General features: G+C 44.2%; 2 protein-coding genes across 3 annotated transcripts in view; both read right to left on the reverse strand.

Moving 5' to 3' along the window:
- sned1 (sushi, nidogen and EGF-like domains 1) overlaps positions 1-12,516 on the reverse strand; it is a 34,282-nt gene extending 21,766 nt beyond the window's left edge. For both annotated transcript variants that reach the window (XM_080506031.1, XM_080506030.1), the window contains exons 1-7: positions 12,056-12,516; positions 4,209-4,496; positions 2,454-2,594; positions 2,185-2,347; positions 1,640-1,765; positions 1,223-1,336; positions 12-125 (exon numbers count right to left, since the gene is read on the reverse strand). In XM_080506031.1, the coding sequence (XP_080362157.1) occupies positions 12-125; positions 1,223-1,336; positions 1,640-1,765; positions 2,185-2,347; positions 2,454-2,594; positions 4,209-4,496; positions 12,056-12,274 (1,165 nt within the window). In that variant the 5' untranslated portion in view covers positions 12,275-12,516. The remainder of the gene's footprint in view (positions 1-11; positions 126-1,222; positions 1,337-1,639; positions 1,766-2,184; positions 2,348-2,453; positions 2,595-4,208; positions 4,497-12,055) is intronic.
- Positions 12,517-14,058: 1,542 nt separating this feature from the next.
- Positions 14,059-19,420, reverse strand: part of crocc2 (ciliary rootlet coiled-coil, rootletin family member 2) — a gene marked incomplete at both ends in the record, with an annotated part of 41,621 nt that continues 36,259 nt past the window's right edge. Inside the window, 9 exons of the mRNA XM_080505670.1 lie at positions 14,059-14,142; positions 14,247-14,426; positions 15,160-15,270; positions 16,808-16,999; positions 17,086-17,235; positions 18,318-18,758; positions 18,847-19,010; positions 19,081-19,201; positions 19,278-19,408. Of these exons, the coding sequence (XP_080361796.1) occupies positions 14,059-14,142; positions 14,247-14,426; positions 15,160-15,270; positions 16,808-16,999; positions 17,086-17,235; positions 18,318-18,758; positions 18,847-19,010; positions 19,081-19,201; positions 19,278-19,408 (1,574 nt within the window). The remainder of the gene's footprint in view (positions 14,143-14,246; positions 14,427-15,159; positions 15,271-16,807; positions 17,000-17,085; positions 17,236-18,317; positions 18,759-18,846; positions 19,011-19,080; positions 19,202-19,277; positions 19,409-19,420) is intronic.

The raw sequence follows: 19,420 nt of genomic DNA on the forward strand, positions 1-19,420 counted from the left end.
GCGCCGCTCACCTGTCTCACACAGAACACCAGTGTAGCCCAGCTCACACACACAGCTGAAGCTGCCAGCGCTGTGTACACACGAGGCGTTGTTGAGGCACGGACGCTCTCTGCACTCGTCAATGTCTGCAAGGAGTAAACACACACGCACGCACGCACGCACGCACGCACGCACGCACACACGCACACACACACACACACACACACACACACACACACACACACACACACACACACACACACACACACACACACAATATTTACTCAGCTGATTAATATATCCGCCTTGCTGCTCTGCTCACTCTGTAACTATGTGCCGCTGGCTGTGAAAAGTATGAGAAGAGTTTTGATACATCTCCACAAGCTGGACTGAGCAAATGGGGACAGAAGTTCCAGTGAGGCTGGATCAGGACACTTTAAGAATACTTTTTTTTTTCTTTTTGGTATGGAAAGAAGCTAATGAGGCAGAAAAGTTCTCTAATTAATCACAATTTCTTTCCAGGTCTTCATCCAGAGGGAGGGGAAATATAGTACACACAAGAATGCAACTGTTATTGTTGTTTGAATAAATACACAAACAAACACTACTCTGCAAAAGCATACGATCCAAATATTGCAGCAGCTCAATGTTTGTCACCATTAACACGGCAGAGTAACGTCAAACACGTCAGAGAGCCAGGAATCATCCACGTGTCTCACAGTTAAGCCTGGAAAACAGAATGCTTTGTGTTTTTTATTCCTTGTGCTTTTAAGCAGCACTTGCATGGACACAATTCTGTGTTGGATACTAGTGCATGATCTTGGGAACACATCTGTTTATGATCACCTTTTAAATATATTACGATAGAAAGACTAAAAAGAGTCTGGACCCTGATCTGACTGTCCCGCAGTTGAAACTTGCAACCCACTGAGCAGGTTTGATTATTTATGAAGCACGTAAATTACATGGAGAAGACAGTTTCCTTTCAAAATTGATTGATTACCTGATTGCTTCAGTGGGCAGGGAATTAGTGAAAGAAGAAACAATGCAACACAACATTGCTGTCTCATATTGGGACTTTTCTCTGCCTTGTCTTTTGTTTGTTTATTCACTATTTTCAAATACACAGAGGATTTAAATCCACATATGATTGAACCCAATCTTTGTTTTCAGAAATGGGGACTGTGTCTACACCCACCTCTGTCGACGTGAATGTGAAGCTCAGTGTTGGTGTCGGTTGTACCTGTCTCACACTGGATCCCAGTGTATCCTTGAGGGCACTGACAGATGAAACTGTTAATCTGGTCTCTGCAAGTCCCTCCATTCTGGCAAGGATGTGAGGTGCATTCATCCACATCTACAGCAACAGGAAGACAAATCCAAAGGAGGTAGTATGACATTTTTAATTAGTAGGAAAACATCTGTTCACAGTCATTTAATAAAGAAATGTCCGAGGAGAATGCGGCTGACTCTCATGAAGTGGATACAGGTATTAAGGAATTATCCAGGTGTCCATTTGGCCAGTCGGGGTACATCTAGTATTTTCTTAACAAGTCGACATTATTTTTCCTGGCTGATATCCGGTGGACAGTTAGTCATTCACAGTGTGCAGTGTGTGTCAGGCGCAGCAGAGCAGGAAGGGGTGTCGACCGTAACTCACCGATCTGGCAGCGTCGACCGGTGAAGCCAGCCAAGCAGGAGCAAGTGAAGGAGGGGTTGCCTGTGATGCAGTCGTCGATGCACTGTCCTCCGTTCAGGCACGGACGCAGGTGTGGGCACACTGACGCTGCAGAAAGAGAGCAACACAACAGGGAGTGAACAAACAACGACACGTGGGGCGTGTACAGATGTTACTGCAATGCTTCTAACTTTATTCCTGTGAAAACATCATAACATAGTTCAGTTCAAAGCAGGCTCTTAGCTTAACTCCTCTTTACTGGAGCAGGAGTGCGTTATTATTATTATTACTCAAAAAAAGTCCTCACACGCAGAGAAAGAAGTGATGACATCCATAAAGCATCTGCCTCGTTACTTCAACTGGACTTAATGACTGACCCACACGCTGCTGGCAGCTATGCTCCCTTTACTCAGCCAGACCATTAGAATAGAACACCTAACAGCTACTTTGAGGAACTCAATTCCCTTTTTCTTTTTTTTTTTGTGATATAATGTACAAATTGTCAGTTTGAAAAAGGAGTGGCTCACCGGAGTCGTTGCAGCCACCCACTTCAACGTTGGCATCGTCAATGCGGAAGACCCATCTGCCTGGAAAGCCCACGTTGGTGGTGCCCTCCACATCCACCACGTCGGCCGTGCGAGAGCCAGGAATGTTGAAGTAGCGTTTTCCATCGCCGGCATTAAAACCCGCCTGCGAGGAGGGCAATAAAGAAGTGGATGTGAATTACGGAAAGCGGGCCATGCCCCGCATTCCTCATGCGACTGTCACCACATGCAGATAACGAGTGCCGTCTTACCTGCGCTGCGATCCCCCCCAATCCGGCCCGGTTGCCTCCGCTGCTGGCGTGCATGCCTGTCGTCCAAGTGATGTTATTGTACTGGAATATGGTGAAGGAAAGCTCTCCATCTGTAATGAGCACCACTTGGAAACTATTCACCTGCACACAAGAGAAACAGGCCAGGTTAAACTTTTTCCTGATGAGGAAATGTGGTAATAGCCCATGTATCTGACAGAGTCCGAATATTAATAGTACAGTTTCTGTCAGACTGCAGGAACAGTAGACGTTTCTGGGACTGCGGTCTCTTGGGCAGGATAGGAAGACATTCACAGATGCTATTACTTTGAAACACAGTAGCTCTGCTCTTGTTTTACGAGCTTCAGTGAAAAATGAACAGGCAGACTATTTCTTGGATCTTCAAGAGGTCAGGTCAGTTGTCAGCTTGTCTAAAGTATGCCAAGATTTAAAACTTAATTACAGACTCTCATCTTATGGAGCTCTCATTTAGCAAATTATTGACTTCAGTCAGTCTTAAAGCAGATTGTAAATAAAGTTTAATTTCCACTCAGAACCAGAGATTCAAAGTCTGTCTCTGTTCTGTTTTGTCATTTCAGGTCAGCCACTGGTGGTCAAAGTGAGCACAATAGAAGAGGATCCATTTAGCTCTGGTCGCACTTTAATGCTGGGAATGCCTCTCCTGTAAAACACTGACTGCTGAATCAGTGAAAAAGCATGACATAGGTGTGATTCGTTTAATTCAGTCTGGTTCCAGCAGAACATGCTCAACAGTAATTAAACCGAGCTCAAAGTACAGCGCAAACGTCTCCACTGGGTTCACAATGACAGTTGTCGTTGACTCATTCAGGAAGTGAGAACATTAAAAGTTGTTGTTATCTGGGTGGACGGATGCATGGGTGCACTGGTCAGAAAGAAATCCCATTGGCAGCGACTGAACCAGCAGCACGTTGCCTCGACATTCAGAAAACAATCAGGTAACAGCATGGAAGCACTGCTTTAGTTTTCTTTAGCCACGTACAGCTTTCTTCAAGAGTTTTCCCACACCAATACCAATTATGTGTGAAGAAGGAGGGTGTTGTTTCTTGTCTAATGCGACATTTCATCAGGAAGATGTTTGCCTTACATGTGAGCATAAAAGTAGGAAGCAAAGTTACAGTTTATTCTTTTATCGCGACATTTGTTCTAAACTTCATGGCTCTTTGAGCATCAGTTACTGTGTTTCCTCTGAAGAAATGTTCTTCTGCGTGCCAATTCTGTCTTATTATGGGAACACGCACGCACGCACATACACACATACACACACACACGCACACACGCACACACACAGACACACAGACACACAGACACACAGACACACAGACACACACGCGCACACACGCACGCACGCACACACACACACACACACACACACACACACACACACACACACACACACACACACACACACACACACACACACACACACACACACACACACACACACACACACACACACACACACACACACTGAATTGAACAAGCCTCAGTGAACTTAGTTTTTCTCATTAGCAGCCCTGCATGGATATTTAGAACAGTGGTGTCAAACTCAGATCCAGGAGGGTTGTAGGTGATCACAGTATTTCTGATTATTCAAGCTATTCCACATCAATGTTATTTTGACTGTCAATGTAGTACAACCCCCCCCCCCCTTCACACCAAAGATACTTGAAACATCATGGGAGTGTGACAGCAGTGAGGTTGAGTATGGGTTTGTACCGGTGTATGGGAGTTGCCTCCAAAGAAAGTAACTTGATGCCATGTTGAGATGAGGACCCATGTTGCGTTGAAGTTGGGGAACTCTGTAAAGTACGTCCTGACTTCACCTGAGGCTCTCCTCAGGATGGACGGATCCTGGCTCTCTCTGTAGAAGACGGTGCCGGCTCGACGGTTGTCTACGTCGGCCCAAAACGGCGCCACCACCCGCCTGTCGCCGGCGATCGGAAAAGCCACGGGTGTGAACTGTGACACCTCCCTCAGGAAGGACACCAGCCCATTGTTGTTGACCTGAGGAGGAGAAACATCTGGAGTTACTGCATCTGTCCAAAACTCAGTAATAGACTGTCAGGTTTCCTCTGCGTCACATTGAATGGCGGCGACTTTGTAGGATCAGGTGGGGCTGGAGTGGATGTGCTGATGTAGACAGACGGAGGTCTTCTGACCTCACGGGGCAAATAGCAACGGCGAGCAGTGAAAGCTCCCATGACAGATGTTTGCACTTCACATGTAGCAAACAGATGCTACCTTTATGCCGGATAATGATGGCAGCTGAGAAAAGCTGATTTGCTCTGCTCACACACCTGCAAATGCATCAGAGCAGGAGGAGTGCTCACGCTCTTTAACTTCACATGTGTCTGCCAACAGCAAAGTAACCAGAGAAATGAACCCAGTCCTTTACTTGTCAACACGCCGCCCTCTGGGAAAACTAATTACTCAATTAACCAATTCATCAAATGAAAGAAAACAACCCTGCGTTTGCTAAAGTCTCTCATGTTACCAAGATTTTCAGGTGTTTTGGAATTCCTCTATTGTGAAGATCTAGATTTAGGTACCTCATGTCCCCATTTTGAAGTACAATACTATCGTAGTATTTCACCCGCAAATAAAGTAATATATATCATTTTGATACCTCCGTTTGGAAAAATACATGACACATTATTTGTAAAGGGACTGGTGACTGGATGCTCGTCAATACGGGTTCAGGAGTAAATGATCAACACTTCTGTCTTTAATTAACTTTTTTTATATCAGCAGCTGCAGATGAGAAACTATCTACTCTAGGTGTTTTTATTGATTTACATAAAGAATTTGGCACAATTGATCAATCCCTACTATTGCACTAACTAGACCTTCAGGGCAAAAAAGGTACATCTCAACATTGGCTTAAAAAGTTATCGGAGTTATCCAAGTTACCATGTCCAGTATGTTAGAATCAATGACACTGTAGAAAAGTGACCTGTGGTGTTCCACAGGGTTCAGTTTTGTGACCAAAGTTTATACTTTACTTAGAAGTTCAATCAAGAAGAGAAAGTTTTATTTCAGCACATTATATAAGATAATTATTTCTAATAGTAGAAAGGGTATTGTTGGTGTTTCCTCAACTTAACCTAACTCAACCAGACTGTGACAATTGGAAAATATAATAAACATATAAGCATATTCTTATATTCATGACTGTAATAGTCCTGTATACCAGGTACGACTACCCTCTTGTCTGTTATTTTAACTGACATTCGCTGCAAAAAATCTGTCCTCAGTGATGGAAAAATGGCAAAAATGATGGATGGGTTTTCACACCTGCAAACCCGTCAGTCAACAGTGAAAATATTTGGTTAAAAATTACCTTTGGCTCGACTTCAGTTTGAGTGTAATGACATGGTGGTCACACACACAATGTGTAACATTATTCTTTTCATGAGAAAGTGAAAACCAACTTTTAGGATGTGTTGTGAATTATGACGAATCGGAATCAGCTCCTATAGTCTTCGCATCACTAACAATGGGTGTGGAGTTTGTGCAATGAGCTTTGAACTCTAAGCCCGGTGTTCGATGATGCATAACTTTTTAACCCATCAATTGTATCTTTGCTTCCCTCTGCAGTGAACTTTGCCTCTCACAGAGCTCCAGAGTGACGTGTGACAGTGACAAAACAACGTCAGATGGCTGGTCTGCGATCCGCGCTCGTATGAAAAACCATAATTTGAGGGACTTTGCAGGAAAAACAGCAGAGGAAGTTTTGTTTGGCACTGTGCTGGCGCTCAGTTAATTGCCCGACCACAGTCTTCCCCTCTGCATCAGCGCAATGTGGTGGGAACGTGGCTGGCGTGGGGAAGCGGAGGGAGCGACTGCAGGGGCAGGGCCCGGAGGTCAGCCAGAGCGCCATCTGATACTGGAAGGAAAACAAGACCCGGGGCACCAGGCTGGACGCACGGACATGAGCGACAAGCCTCCCACACCCACATGCCCACTAATGAGAGACCTGCGGTGGCAGCGGCCTGGCAGTCGCCCATCTTACAGCAGAATGAGTGTAGGGATTCGTGAACACTAGGTAGAGTTTATATTCCAACACTGGAATATATTTTATCGCCTAATCCAATCTCTTGTAGCATCTGGAACTGTTTAAACAAGTGTATTTCTTCCTTGTAGAATTTTTTTACTTTTTTTGGTTGTTTTTTTTCAAAGACTGGCTTGACATGGAAATGACCTCAGTGGAATCTAAACTGAACTGTGGACCTTTTTTCCTTGCATCATCTCACATACTTTTGTTTTTTCTCATGGATTCCAACCAGGCTGTAACTGGGACAGACATCCAGCGTCACACGTACGTGAGAGAGTGAACGGGTTCAGGGCTGCGTGGTGTTATGCTGCACCACGACCAAGGTCAGAGCGCAGAGAAGTGCGATCAGTCAACCTTGTAAGAATCATCTCTCTCACCATATTTCTTGCTCTCACTCTCAATGGTGCCACTTCACTCTGCAACACCCTTGTTATTTTTTGGGAATTCTTCTGCAGGATACATCCAGGGTTTTGCTTGGGTGGTTTTTCTTTAGAGCCAAGCAATTTATGGACTAAAATAAACTTTCATCTAGCTTAAGTCAAGCCAAAGCAAACCCCTAAATGAAAAAGGTGCCCGTAGTTCAACTCAGGAAAACATTAGTTTTCCTTGTCAGAAACGGAGGTTTCACAGCGACAAGCTTGTCCAATTACTTGAGGAGACCGAAGAAAGTGGCTGCAGTCTGTGCACTTGGCTTTTAACTCCTTAGCCCTGGCTCACCTTTAGTTAAAAAACATTTGTATTGAAGCCATAAATCCTGTCTGCAACCACGTGGAGGAACTCAAACACAGATCCCACTGCAAAAGTCATGTGTCGACGGGGTAAACCACCCACAAGTCAATGAAAGAAAATAAATTCATATTTGGCAAGTCATATTCTTGATTCATTTAAGTAACATCAAACAAATATAACAATTCAATTGTTTATTCTGTTAAAAAATGAACTAAATAACTATGGTTATAATCATATGGTTGAATGTGAACTAGTAAAGTCACACTTGACATTCATACCTGTCCACATTCGTATAGTAGCTATTTTACTGATTAAGATTGCAATAAACACAGTCATATGCAGGCTTTTCTTGGATATTTATTTCGAGAAAAGAGAACTAAAATGAGGCTAAAGTGACCTTTATGAACCAAAACATTTCATCAATTCATTTTCTATACCCACTTTACCAAAATGGAGGTTTTGGGGGCTGGAGCTTATCCCAGCGGACAGTGAGTGAGAGGCAAAGGTATTCCTGGAAAAGATGGATGCCAACACCAATACCTTATCAGTGGATTCCTGATTTAGAGCAGAGGTATGTGAAAAATGTGAAATTCCCAAATTTGATCCAGAGATTTATAATGACGCTAAGACTCCATGTGGTAACAATGTCTGTAACCTTTGGTCCTCATTTATATCAGATATGAACAAATTCCCTGAACACCTTTGGAAATAGTGCTTCTTCACGTTAGATCTTTAGATAGTAGCTGTCAAATCTAGAGGAGGGCTAACAACACAGCCTTTCTGGAAAATTGTGTTGTGCAGAGTGGTGCATAAGCAGAGAAAGGCAGCTCAGAAAACTTTACTCAAGTATTACAGCAGGCATTAACAAATACAAACAATGAAAACATTGGCCAAGTAAATTAAGTCCACATTCTTTTTTAATCGAAATTATGTCGGTAACCACTGTTTTGACATGATTACAGACAGACTCACAGGTCAAAGATGTTTAAAACGAGCTCATGGAATGGCTCACGTAATGCCATAGTACACATGAATACCACAAGATGGTGGAGCAAGACCCCAACTAAAAGAATGCTTAGCCAATGGGAAGAAAGTAGACTCCACACTAAAGTCGACAGTAATAATATAAATGTGGAAACATAATGATTCTGACTCTGACATTGAACGTCACTGCACTTTGGTGGCGTCGCTTTAATGTTCATCATTAGGCTGATTCATTTTGAATATAACGTCTCCTAAAATGAGCCTAATCTAAATGTCACATTAATGTAATGTACATGTTGTACTTGAGGTCTCAGATGCCTTCGAATGTGTGCTGATGTGGACTTCTTTTGTTTGCGCTGGTGGATGGACTGCTTCTTTCACACATGCACATTAAAAGCACCCATGCAGAGTACAAAAGAATGAAGTTGATGCTCACATCTTTGGGCCATATACAGAACAGTGGTGAGTGAAATTGAGTGAATGGAAGTGTCGACGCTCTCCAGAGGATCAGATGAGCACTTACAGATGTGTAATCTGTAAAGGCTGAAGTTAAACTGGAGCACGTTCCTGGCAGGGCCCTTTGATAATGTATGTGAACGTTGTTTATTTGTAGTTTATTTCCAATTAAAGACACAAGCCAGAGTATTTGGTGCATTTATTTCCTGGAAATACTTTGGTTCCTCCATTGTATCTATAATCAACGCCTTTGATCATAAAAAATGTTTTCCTCACATCTGCTTTGAAATTGTTCGTTTCCTCTCTAACCTTGAATGTCCTTCTTCATGTTTGTGAATCGAGTCGTCCGCAGGAGTAGTTTATCTGTGAACTGTGCTGTTTACAAGCCCCAACGATGCTTTGCAGATCCATCTGTGTTCTGTTAAAGCGATTGGTCATTTCTCAGATAAAGCAGCTGGACAGTTCCAGAGGGAAGACCCCTGCCATGTTATCTGAGGCGTAGGAGGAGGAGGAGGAGAAGCAAAGGGGGTGACCCTGAGGAGGAGGAGGAGGAGGAGGAGGAAAAGGAGAGATCTCAGCAACATGAGAAAACTCCCAAATCATAACAAAAGGGGACAGCTTGGTTACCATGAGGCAGAAAATGGAGCTGGAAAGAGACCAAGTGGGATGTGACCCGTGTTTGTAGAAGGATTTCAGAGTGACAGTAAAGATCACTGGACCCAAGTGCGGAACAAAAGCTGCTTTCGCTGGAGTTGTTCATTACAACAGCTAAAACAAATATGTGCTGTTTCAGGAGGGGACACAGGGAGGTGGTTAAAGGTTTAATGAGGTCTGCTGTATGAGGTTTCTAGAGAACCCTGCGAGGCATGTGTTCTGCTAAACACAATCAGTTATGATAATGAAGTAAGACAGCACCCACAAACCACCTCAAATCCGTGTGGTTCTTACAGCTTCCATGTGGCCCAGAGGCCTGGAATAAACTCCAGGGAGAAATTATTCATACAAATTTAGCCCTTAGTACGCGCTGAAACATTACCTGTTTCAAAGTGAGCTCTCTGGCAGCCTGTGGCTGGCCTGCTTCACCAGCACGTATTTAATGGATGCAGGTGAGGCATTTAAAATGAGCATGACTGTAATTTCAAGTGCCTGCGATCATCTGTTATGCTGTCAAGAATTACAGTTCAATGAGATGCAGGGTGAGCTGCAGCGTATCACATCCCCACTAACGCAGCACATTTCAGAACGCGCAGTGCTCAGATTGTAGTAATTAGACCATTACTCAATCCCAGATCAAAAAGCCCAGCATCCATTGACTTGTCTTATCTTGTTTTAATTTGACTATTGTGCATCGGTGCTATTACAGGAAATATGAGAAATCCAGTGTTCCAGCAAATGTGACAAGTTGGGATAAGCACTAGTAAACACTGTATCACGGTTCATGCACCAGTGGAGCTTTGTCTGTCTTTGCAAGCAAAACAGTACATGAGAAAGCTGCTTCCAATGCCAAAAAAATAATAAACAAAAGCAAAAAAAAAGTTTTGTTTAATCTGTTTATTGCTAGAATGTGCAACTTCAAAGAATCAACAACCAATATGGTTACTCCATGTTTAAAACATGCTGAGTATTTGTTTCATGGCTAAATAGATTGCAACAGAAAAGATGTGTTTATGCTGGCTGACCTCTCGTCCCAGGTTTCGTTGCACTGCTTCCCTGTATTGGTCCAAAAAGGACTCGCAGCAAGGACGACAGCACAAGACCCATGTCTGTCAACAACATGCCCCACTTCTCTGTGTGTTGAGATAAAAGACATTATGTTTGTGTTTTAGTTGGCACTTTTATCTCAGAGTGACAATTCCTGGTTTGATTTGGGGCTCAGAGTGTGTGTGTGTGTGTGTGTGTGTGTGTGTGTGTGTGTGTGTGTGTGTGTGTGTGTGTGTGTGTGTGTGTGTTTTCTCCAGGTATAGCAGTTTTCTTCTAACAGTCCAATAGTGCATCCTGGTGTGGACCCTGTGCTGGACTGCTGCCTGTCCAGCGTGGGTCCCGTCTTTCACTGAGACTGAACTGGAGCTGCTCTACAATCAACATGACTCCGACTCCACAGTGAACAAAGTTGGTGTGAACTGATGGACATGATGACATATGATGGTATATATACAGATTTCCGACATCCTCACATTCTTGTAGCATTGGAGAAAAAGTACATTAAAGAGCAACACATTGTAATTGAACCCCTCTCTGCAGCACCGGTCAGTCATCCAGTCCAAGTGAGTCTCGTAAAAAAAACAAAAAACAAAAACAAAAAAAAAATCTAATTTAAAAACACATAAACAGCTTTTAAAAGCTTGTTTTTAAGATTGTTGTTCTATGGAAATCTGCCACCAAATCCCTTTGCTCCATGGGGTAAACAGTTTTTAAGCTTCGTGCTTTATTTGAACCACAAGCATCCGCTGTGTCGAAGCAGAAGACTTTTGAAAAAGTCTTCATTAGGAGACTGACATCACCCTGCTGGCCCAACGCTCAGATTAGAAAGACAACCTTTGACCTTGCCCACTGTTGCCATGGTTCCTCAGCCTCCGTTGCCCACGGTCTGCACAGAGGAGGAGGTGAGCGGGGCTGCGGGCGAGGGAGAGGGGGATCGGAGTGCAAATGTGGATGTATAACCGCAACAGGTGGTGTTGATTTAAGGGAGTTCTGCCTTTCCATGCGCTGGAACTGAAGCCAATACATGACAAAGGCAGATCAAAGGGTGTTTCACTGTGGTGTGCGAAAATCCTTGTCAAACCATTCTGCTTCCTCCCATGAGCGCTGTTTCTCTCTCTCTCTCTCTCTCTCTCTCTCTCTCTCTCGCCAGCATGCACCCCCCGACTCTCACTTTTCTCCTGAAAACAGAACTGCTCACAGATGCTGCGGCAAGAAGTAAGAACACAAACTGTCATTTCCTTCAACAGCTCTTTGTAGATTTATTATAACAAGAGCTACCACTGTTCTGCTATTAGTTTGTCTCCTTCTCTCCCTCCGTGAACCCGAGAGTCCTGATGGGGTGGAAGGAGAGAAAGCTGGGATGTGTTACAACCCTACCCTGTGAGGCGAGAACACGATATTCTATAAATGAGGTTACACACTGGAGCTCGTGAGAGCGTACGGATGTATACAAACTCTCAAAGGGCACTGCGATGTAGTGTTTGGCCACGTGCCAGCTGTCATCTCCCCAAGGCTCTTATACAATCCACACCATGTCACTTTCAATTGCCAACTGCCAAGTGCATGCACACACATACAGTGCAGTGATATATCAAGACACACACAGTCCAGTAAAAAATAAAAACGGCTCTGTACTTACATAAAGTCCTGTGTGCCGGTCTCCGAAGAAGGGGAAAGCAACAGAGATCTCCAGGAGCCCCGAGCCCCCGTCGTCTTGAGCGATGGTCTGGGAGTCCCCCTTGTCCCGGCCGAAGGGGTAGAAGTCGTCCAGGGGCACAGCTGGTTCCACCCCGGGCAGCAGGTTGAGGCAGAGCAGGGTGCAGAAGCAGGGCAGCAGGGCTTGCAGCACCAACACCATGGCCTCAGCCACACCAGGGATGGAGCTGACAAGCAGGCTCTGCGGAGGGGAGGGAGGGAGGAGCACGCACACCTGAGGCAACGACCGCGAGAGCAGAGCAGGGCAGGACCGCACGGTGCTCCTCTCACTGGACCACGGCAGTCCTCTGGCTCTGGTTCTACCTCTGCCTCCCTTCACTGGTCCCTCCTAGCAGGGCATTGGGCTTCTGGTGGGAGACAGGGGAATACTGGAGATTCCTTGCTTTCAGCCTGCTGCTGGGCACTGCATGAGCTGCACTCTGTCTCACTGAAATGAAACTAGGAAAGGAATGAAAGAGGGGGAGCAGCGTGATTCAGCTGAGATGTTTTTTTTTTTTTTTTTTTTTTTTCAAACAATCCAGCGATTTGGTCCCTGATGGTCAGCTTAGAAATATCCTCAATAAAAGCTCTATTCTGCCTGCCAAAGGAGTTCTTTCAGCTTTGGCCCCACCTCCCCCGCAGGGATTCACTACCTTGCATAATTAGCTCCTTTCAGCCAATGGCTAAAAAGAGGCCGGTAACTGGATAACCACTGGGTGGGTCTATGATAATCAAAGAGCTGCTTTAAAGAAACTCTGACAAGATTTTCCCCCTTTTTTAACTGAAGCGGCCACAGTTTGCACGGCTGGCCATGTTGCACAGTGGGAAGACACACATGTTGTGAAAACACCACAGAGGCATGACTGTGAGAGCTGCAATGAAAGGAAGAATGTGAAGGAGTCGCTGCCTGTTGGGATCCTTCGCACACAGCACAGGCAGGTTTGAATGAAAACACATGACGTGCAAGCGGCAGCAGAGTCGTGGTTTCTAATGAGCAGAGGAACATTCACACACTATATCAGTCACTTCGGGGTTGTGGAGGACTGCGGGGGAACTGCCGGTGAAACTTTAAAAGAGTAACGGCAGACCTCGGAGTCCGCAACTATCTTGGAAAGAAACCAGTGAGGAAACAGAGCGGAGGTCCTTCTCTCACCCACAACACTGAATCCACAAAGGCTTTTTAAAAGCGCAAACCAAATGCTGTAAGTCGCATGCCACAGTAGGGCACTGCTGCCCTTCACTGAGCTTCTGCAGAACTTATTTCACGACAAGGATGTATGGTCATAGAAATTCACAACTGTTGATCTGTTGCAAAACAAAACTGTATTGTTGTGAAGTCCCGGATGCACTCGGTTACATGGAAATCAATCAAAGCTGTTGCAAATACTAAAATCGATTGAGTCACATGAAACACTCAATAAAATATCCAAATTCCAGCACAGTGTTTATAAACAGTAATGCTGAACAGCAAGTATTAAAATCTGCCGACACTCTAAATATTTAGATTCACATTCATTTTCTCATCAGGACACATAAATAATCATCACAACAAATAAAAGTGAAACATGATTTAGAAGACAAACAATGTGAAGTGTGGAGGTAAGCGCTCACTGAGGGACCCTTCCATCACACTGTTTCCTCAAAAAAGAAAAGAAAGAAAAAAAAAGTGACACAGCATAAGCAGCCTTGTGCAAGCGAACTGTGTTGAGTCAGAGGAAATCCTTAAAACAATTTGGCACGTCCAGTTCACTCACAAACAAAACACTCATTGTTTGTTGTTGTTGAACTTTCTTGCAGATTATTGTAATCCTGTGAGCACATGTGCAGCGAGCGCCACGGGAGAGTGTGTCTGTGCTCCCCGATGTGGACGTAGCAGCTGGACGTGCTGTTGGAGAGCTGCCAGAGGAGCAGTGAAGGATGGAGGTGGAGGTGCTACGTACTTCTCTGCTACAGGCCGGCTTGTAGAGTCTGATTCAAAACGGCCTGTCGTCTTCTCACCTCCTGATCCAGCTGTGCTTTCAGAGTCAGCACCTTTGAGGAACAAGGCGGTGAGGAGAGGCCATCAGATACAAAGCAGAAACAAAAATCAACGACAAAACTGTTTCCAAAATGAACTGTGACAGGAAGTGACAGACCTGCTCATCCAGGCATTTGACTCTCTGGCGATGAGCCCTCTCCCGGGACTCTAAGGCCTGCTCCGCCTGCAGCTGGCAGGCCCTCAGACGCTCCGTCTCCAGGTCCAGCTCCTGGTGATGATGGGCCGTCACCTCCAGGAGGCGCTGTGCATGAGACTGTTGCAACTGGGAGATCTGGGCCTGGAAACAGTACCCACAACTTCACATGGCTGAGAATGGAGGAGAGTGAACACAATGAAGGAGTGCTCAACATGATCTTGTTCTCCAAAACACTTCAACATGACAAGAGAGGACGTTTCTGCAGAGAAGATGTGTAAATACTGATTTGGAAGTAAAACACAAATCCTGATAACAACACAATATGTAGAAAGAAAATGTCTCACTAAAGGATATTTCCAATAACAATTTCAGTTTTGTGATACCTTGCTCTCTTTGAGTCCTGCAGCTGCAGGATCTCTGTGCCACAGTCATCAGTCACTATTTGCCTGTCATGTTTTCTCATCTTTCATACAAAACGTGAAAAAGTCGATGGATAAATAAAAGGTATTCTTTTTTTTACAATATTATTGTCCTTGTGATGCAAACATAGCTCATTGACACCAAAATGAAAGCTTCTATTATAACTGTGCCAACAAAAAAGCAGCTATTTGTGCTAAGATATGTTTATTTTTAAAAAAAAAGGAGGTAAACTAAAAGAGATAATTGTATTAGAATACAGAATAATCCAATGAAAACAGAACTACGTGTACTTCAATGCCAGACTTCAGAAGTCTGGCATTGAAATGTTGAAGCAGAACATAAACATTTACTTCTTTGCAAAGAACCCGATGTAGAAGTCCCGCTCGCTGAAACCTCCACAGTGTGAAGACACTGGACAAGGTGTTTTAAAAGTGCCCATCCTGCAGAGCCTCACCTGGAGAGTATGCACCACCTCTTGCCTCTTGGCCAGCGCCTGCTCCAGCTGCTCTCTCTCTCTGGCCACAGACGCTGCCTCTTCGTCGCCCCTCAACCTCTGCATCTCCACCTGACGGCGGCGCGGGGGTGACACAGTGTGAACCACCTCACCATCAGTATCCTGCACTTGTAATGTGTGTAGCAGACGCCGGAGCACACAGCTGCCTGGCTTTGGTCGTCCGGCGACGTGTTTCCATCAACTTTGGGACCACTTTGCACAAATAATACACTACAATTTGTTTTGACAAGTTATTTGCTGAAAATGATCTTTTCTTGTGAGGATTCAGAAAGCAGCTGCTTTGTGAGTTTCTGCTTCGGGAACTGCCCGTCTTCACTCGGTCCAGAATGTGGCAGCAGGGCTTCTGACCAACACTAAACGCACATTACTTCAGTCCTGGCTGCAGACGTGCAAAACGCCTTCCAGCAGTTGTAGGACACAATTTAAGATGCTTTAATTACATTTAAAGCCAATTGTGGTTTGGCTCCCTCATACAGTTCAGACCTTTTACCTCATATTCAGTGCAAAGACCTTTTAGGATTACGGACCAAAGGCCCTTTAACGTTCTGCGGACTAGGTTCAATACATATTCTGTTTTATTTAAGCTTGTTCCCATTAAGTAACAACTTCCCATCACCAGTATTAAAGCAGCTGAGTCATGGGAGACTTCAGAAAAGCCTTTAAAAAAACTAAACAACAGAAAAACCCTCCATATATAGCCCTATGTTGATTAATAGCTATTGCTTTGACCTTTTTCATCTGCATTTGCTAAGTCCCCAAGTTTTATGCAAAGGGATTTTGTTTAATGTCCTGCATTAACTATGTGCACTATTGAAAATTCATAGGATTATTTACTGCAGTTTACAGAAGCCCAGGTGTTCCTCAGGTAAGTGATGCATAGAAATCCATATTCTATTACTTGTAGGAATTACATTTTTGGAATGCGATCCCACATATGATTTCAGAGAAGAGCAACAGTCAGTGGCAGGTTTGTAATGAATTCTACAAGATTGTGTGAAGTACCAGTGTACTGGTTCATTTGTTGTAGTGCCCATCTTGACCAGATATAATAAGATGTATAAGGCCTTATTGCAATGCAGAAATTCAAGTTGTGTTTTTAAAGACTTGATAGAGAAATGCCAGGTCAGCATGGTGCTCTAATGGTAAACCTTCATGGCTCACGGGAGGAAAGCTGCTACTTCAAACTTGCAGCCCATTTGGGCCTTTCCACATCAACTCGCCTTTTCTCACTGTGCCTGCATTAGAGTTTGACGGGGAGATTGGCGTCCCACCACAAAACAAATGCATGCTTGTAAATACGATTTTAGACCGGTAATATCCAGTTCAGGGACAGTTCATGACGTTATCACACGTCTGCTGGACAAACTGGGTAAGGTGGAGCTCTATGGGGGCCCAAGCCAGGAGGGTCTTTTTGTGGAGAAGAAATGTATTCTGAGTTTCCTCCCAAAAAGACATACTTGTGATATTGTATGCCTTTCAAAATCTTTTCACATATTTCAAATGTTAGAAATATGCATATTCTGAAAAACATACTAGAAAAAGTAAATGTAGCCACATTTCAACTATAATCTAGTGTTTCACAGCTCACCTTTTCCAGTGTCTTTCTTAACGCAGCCTTGTCTCTCCCAAGCCGCGTCAGCGCCTTCTCCCACTCGTCTCTCTCACTCTGCAGTCTTTGCAAGGCGCTCTGGAGACGGACAACTTTTTCCTGGAGTCCTACATTTTCTCTCTGCTGCTGCTGGGAGGTTTGCAGTTCAGCATCCTGCTGCTGCTTCAGACTCTGAGATGCAGTCAATCAAGCGCACATCAAAACAGAACCTTAACCTTTGCACTGTTGTTTACTGACACTGTAACGACGTGACTCACCTCCTTCAGTGTCCTGTTTTGCTTTCCCAGGTCAGAAACTTTCAGCAGTGAGTCCTCTTGGCCTCTGTGAAGGCTCTGGGTCTGCTCCGTGAGCGTGTGGTTCAGCCTCTTGCTCTCTGACAGGGCACCTCGTGTTTTATCCAAACGTTCCTATGGACACACGTGTGTTAAAAAAACACGACACAGCGAGCCACAGAGTTTCATCAAAACCATCTTGCTGTGCACTCAGGCTGAACTCACTTTTCTCACCTTTATATTCTGTGGTTTTTACAGTTTTTGACATCTTGCTGGAAGTTGTGGGCAAGAGTTTATATTTTTCCACGGCTTTTTTTTTTTTTTTTTGCACTTTTTTCTTCAGCAGCCTTTGAGCAAACCGAGATTTATACCCAGGATGTCATGCACAGTAAAAATGCATTTCCATGTAATTAAAGATAAAATACTGGCAGCTGTGGCTGCCAGAAATTCAGCGTAAAAACAATACTGTGAGATTGTCTAAGACATCATGGTATGCTTTTTTGGCAGCAGTTCATTTATGATTTACACTTCTTTCTTTTAAATTTTACTATAAATGACAAAAAAAGCCCATCAAATGTAAAAACATAAATATCTGCATTTGACTTGTAGGTGACGTGGTTGTGTTTCACTTCCATCAATACATATGCACGTCTCCTAATCACTCTTTATTCTGATTGTTTATTCTGATACACAACAAAAAGTAGAGCAAACCTACGACAGATAGTTCTTCACAGGACTAACACAGAGACAACATGCTCATGAACACATTAACACCTAATTAAACATGTATCAGTGATGAACATATTAAAGCAAATGTCAATGATCTACAATTAAATAAATGTTAAATGTTGAAAACATGATGATTTATGCTATATTTTTTGTCTTATTGTTTTTAGTGAAATCCCTACGTTTTTAAAGGTTATTTCATGTAGAATTTGGTCACTGGAGTTACTTACAGTTCTTTCACCTGAGAACTTAAACATCTATTTTTCATGAAGGGTTTCAAGTTATATCTATTATGCAGCCTCAAATTCAGGTTTAACATTTCTCTGAACACTGAAGTTTAGTTAGCCTGATTGAAGTGTTTGATAGTGAAGAAATGTTTGCAAATTTAAACCAATAAACACACTAAATGCACATTTTGTTTTATGCAACAAGAATCTAGAGGCTTTGATCTGCATAGTGTTTATCTGTGTAGTTTATTAGTGAGACTGTACCTGCAGAAGCTTCCGGTCCTGCTCACTGGCAGTCAGAGCTTTGTGCAGCTGTGTGCTCTGCTCCTGCAGGGCCCCCACCTCCGCTCTGCTGTCACCCAGGCTGCTGGACATTTTGTGAAGCTGCTCTCTCAGCTGGCTCTCGTGCTGTTCAGCCCGAGACAGCGAGGTGGTCAGCCTGTCCTGGTTAACTCGCAGCATGGCACACTGGTCTTCACTCTCACATAACTTCCTCCCCAGGTCTGTCAGTCTGTCCTGCAGTGCTCCAGCCTCGGCCTCCAGCTCCGCTGCTCTCAGTTGTGTCCTCTGAAGCTCGCCCTCCAGGCTTCGCTGGGAGAGCGCCAGGTGACTCGCTCTGCTTTCTGCTGCCTCCAGGGATTCTTTCAGCTTCCGCTGGTCTGCATTTGCAGAAAACTCTAAGCCCTGCATGACCTCTACCTTGTCCTGAGGAGAAATTGGAAGAGGATTTCCTCAATCTCAAACGGGATAATAAAGGGTGCTGATCTCATCTTCTTATTTGACTTTGACGGACCTGCAGTGCAGAGGCTTCGGTCTGAGCAGCTTGTAGACTCGTCCGGAGTTGAGCAATGTTGTCCTCAAGACTTCTTTTCTCTCTCTCTGTATGACGGGACTTTTCTTCCTGTAGCGAAAGGGAAGCCTGCACCTTGTGGAGTTGTTCTTCAGTCTCCCGTTTTCCTGAAAAAAATATGTACCATAAATAATCAGAAATACCACCGACTGTGTAGGATCCTTCAGTTTTACTTACCTTCTTCTGACTGTTTCAAGGATCTCTGAAGTTGGAGCAGTCGGGACGCTGATGTGTCACGGCTTCCTTTGAGCTCTGTAACATGTTGACTGAGGGTGACTACCTGAGCCTTGGCTTCGTCCTGGAGACGGAAAGGAAAGAAGGAAAGTCAAAAACATGCCTAGAAATTCCAAATTTTGATTCATGAGGTAAAATACCCTTTCTCTTGCTGCATCTCTGAATTCCTGCAGAAATTCTCGTACGGCTGTGTGTACTAACTCCACATTCAGCTCCTCATCCTCTCCATGAGCCATGGGAAACACCGATCTGTCCATGGCACTCTCTCCTCCTGACCAGACAC

The sequence above is a fragment of the Blennius ocellaris genome (genome assembly GCF_963422515.1).
Source record: "Blennius ocellaris genome assembly, chromosome: 12".
In the NCBI taxonomy this organism is placed as follows: domain Eukaryota; kingdom Metazoa; phylum Chordata; class Actinopteri; order Blenniiformes; family Blenniidae; genus Blennius; species Blennius ocellaris.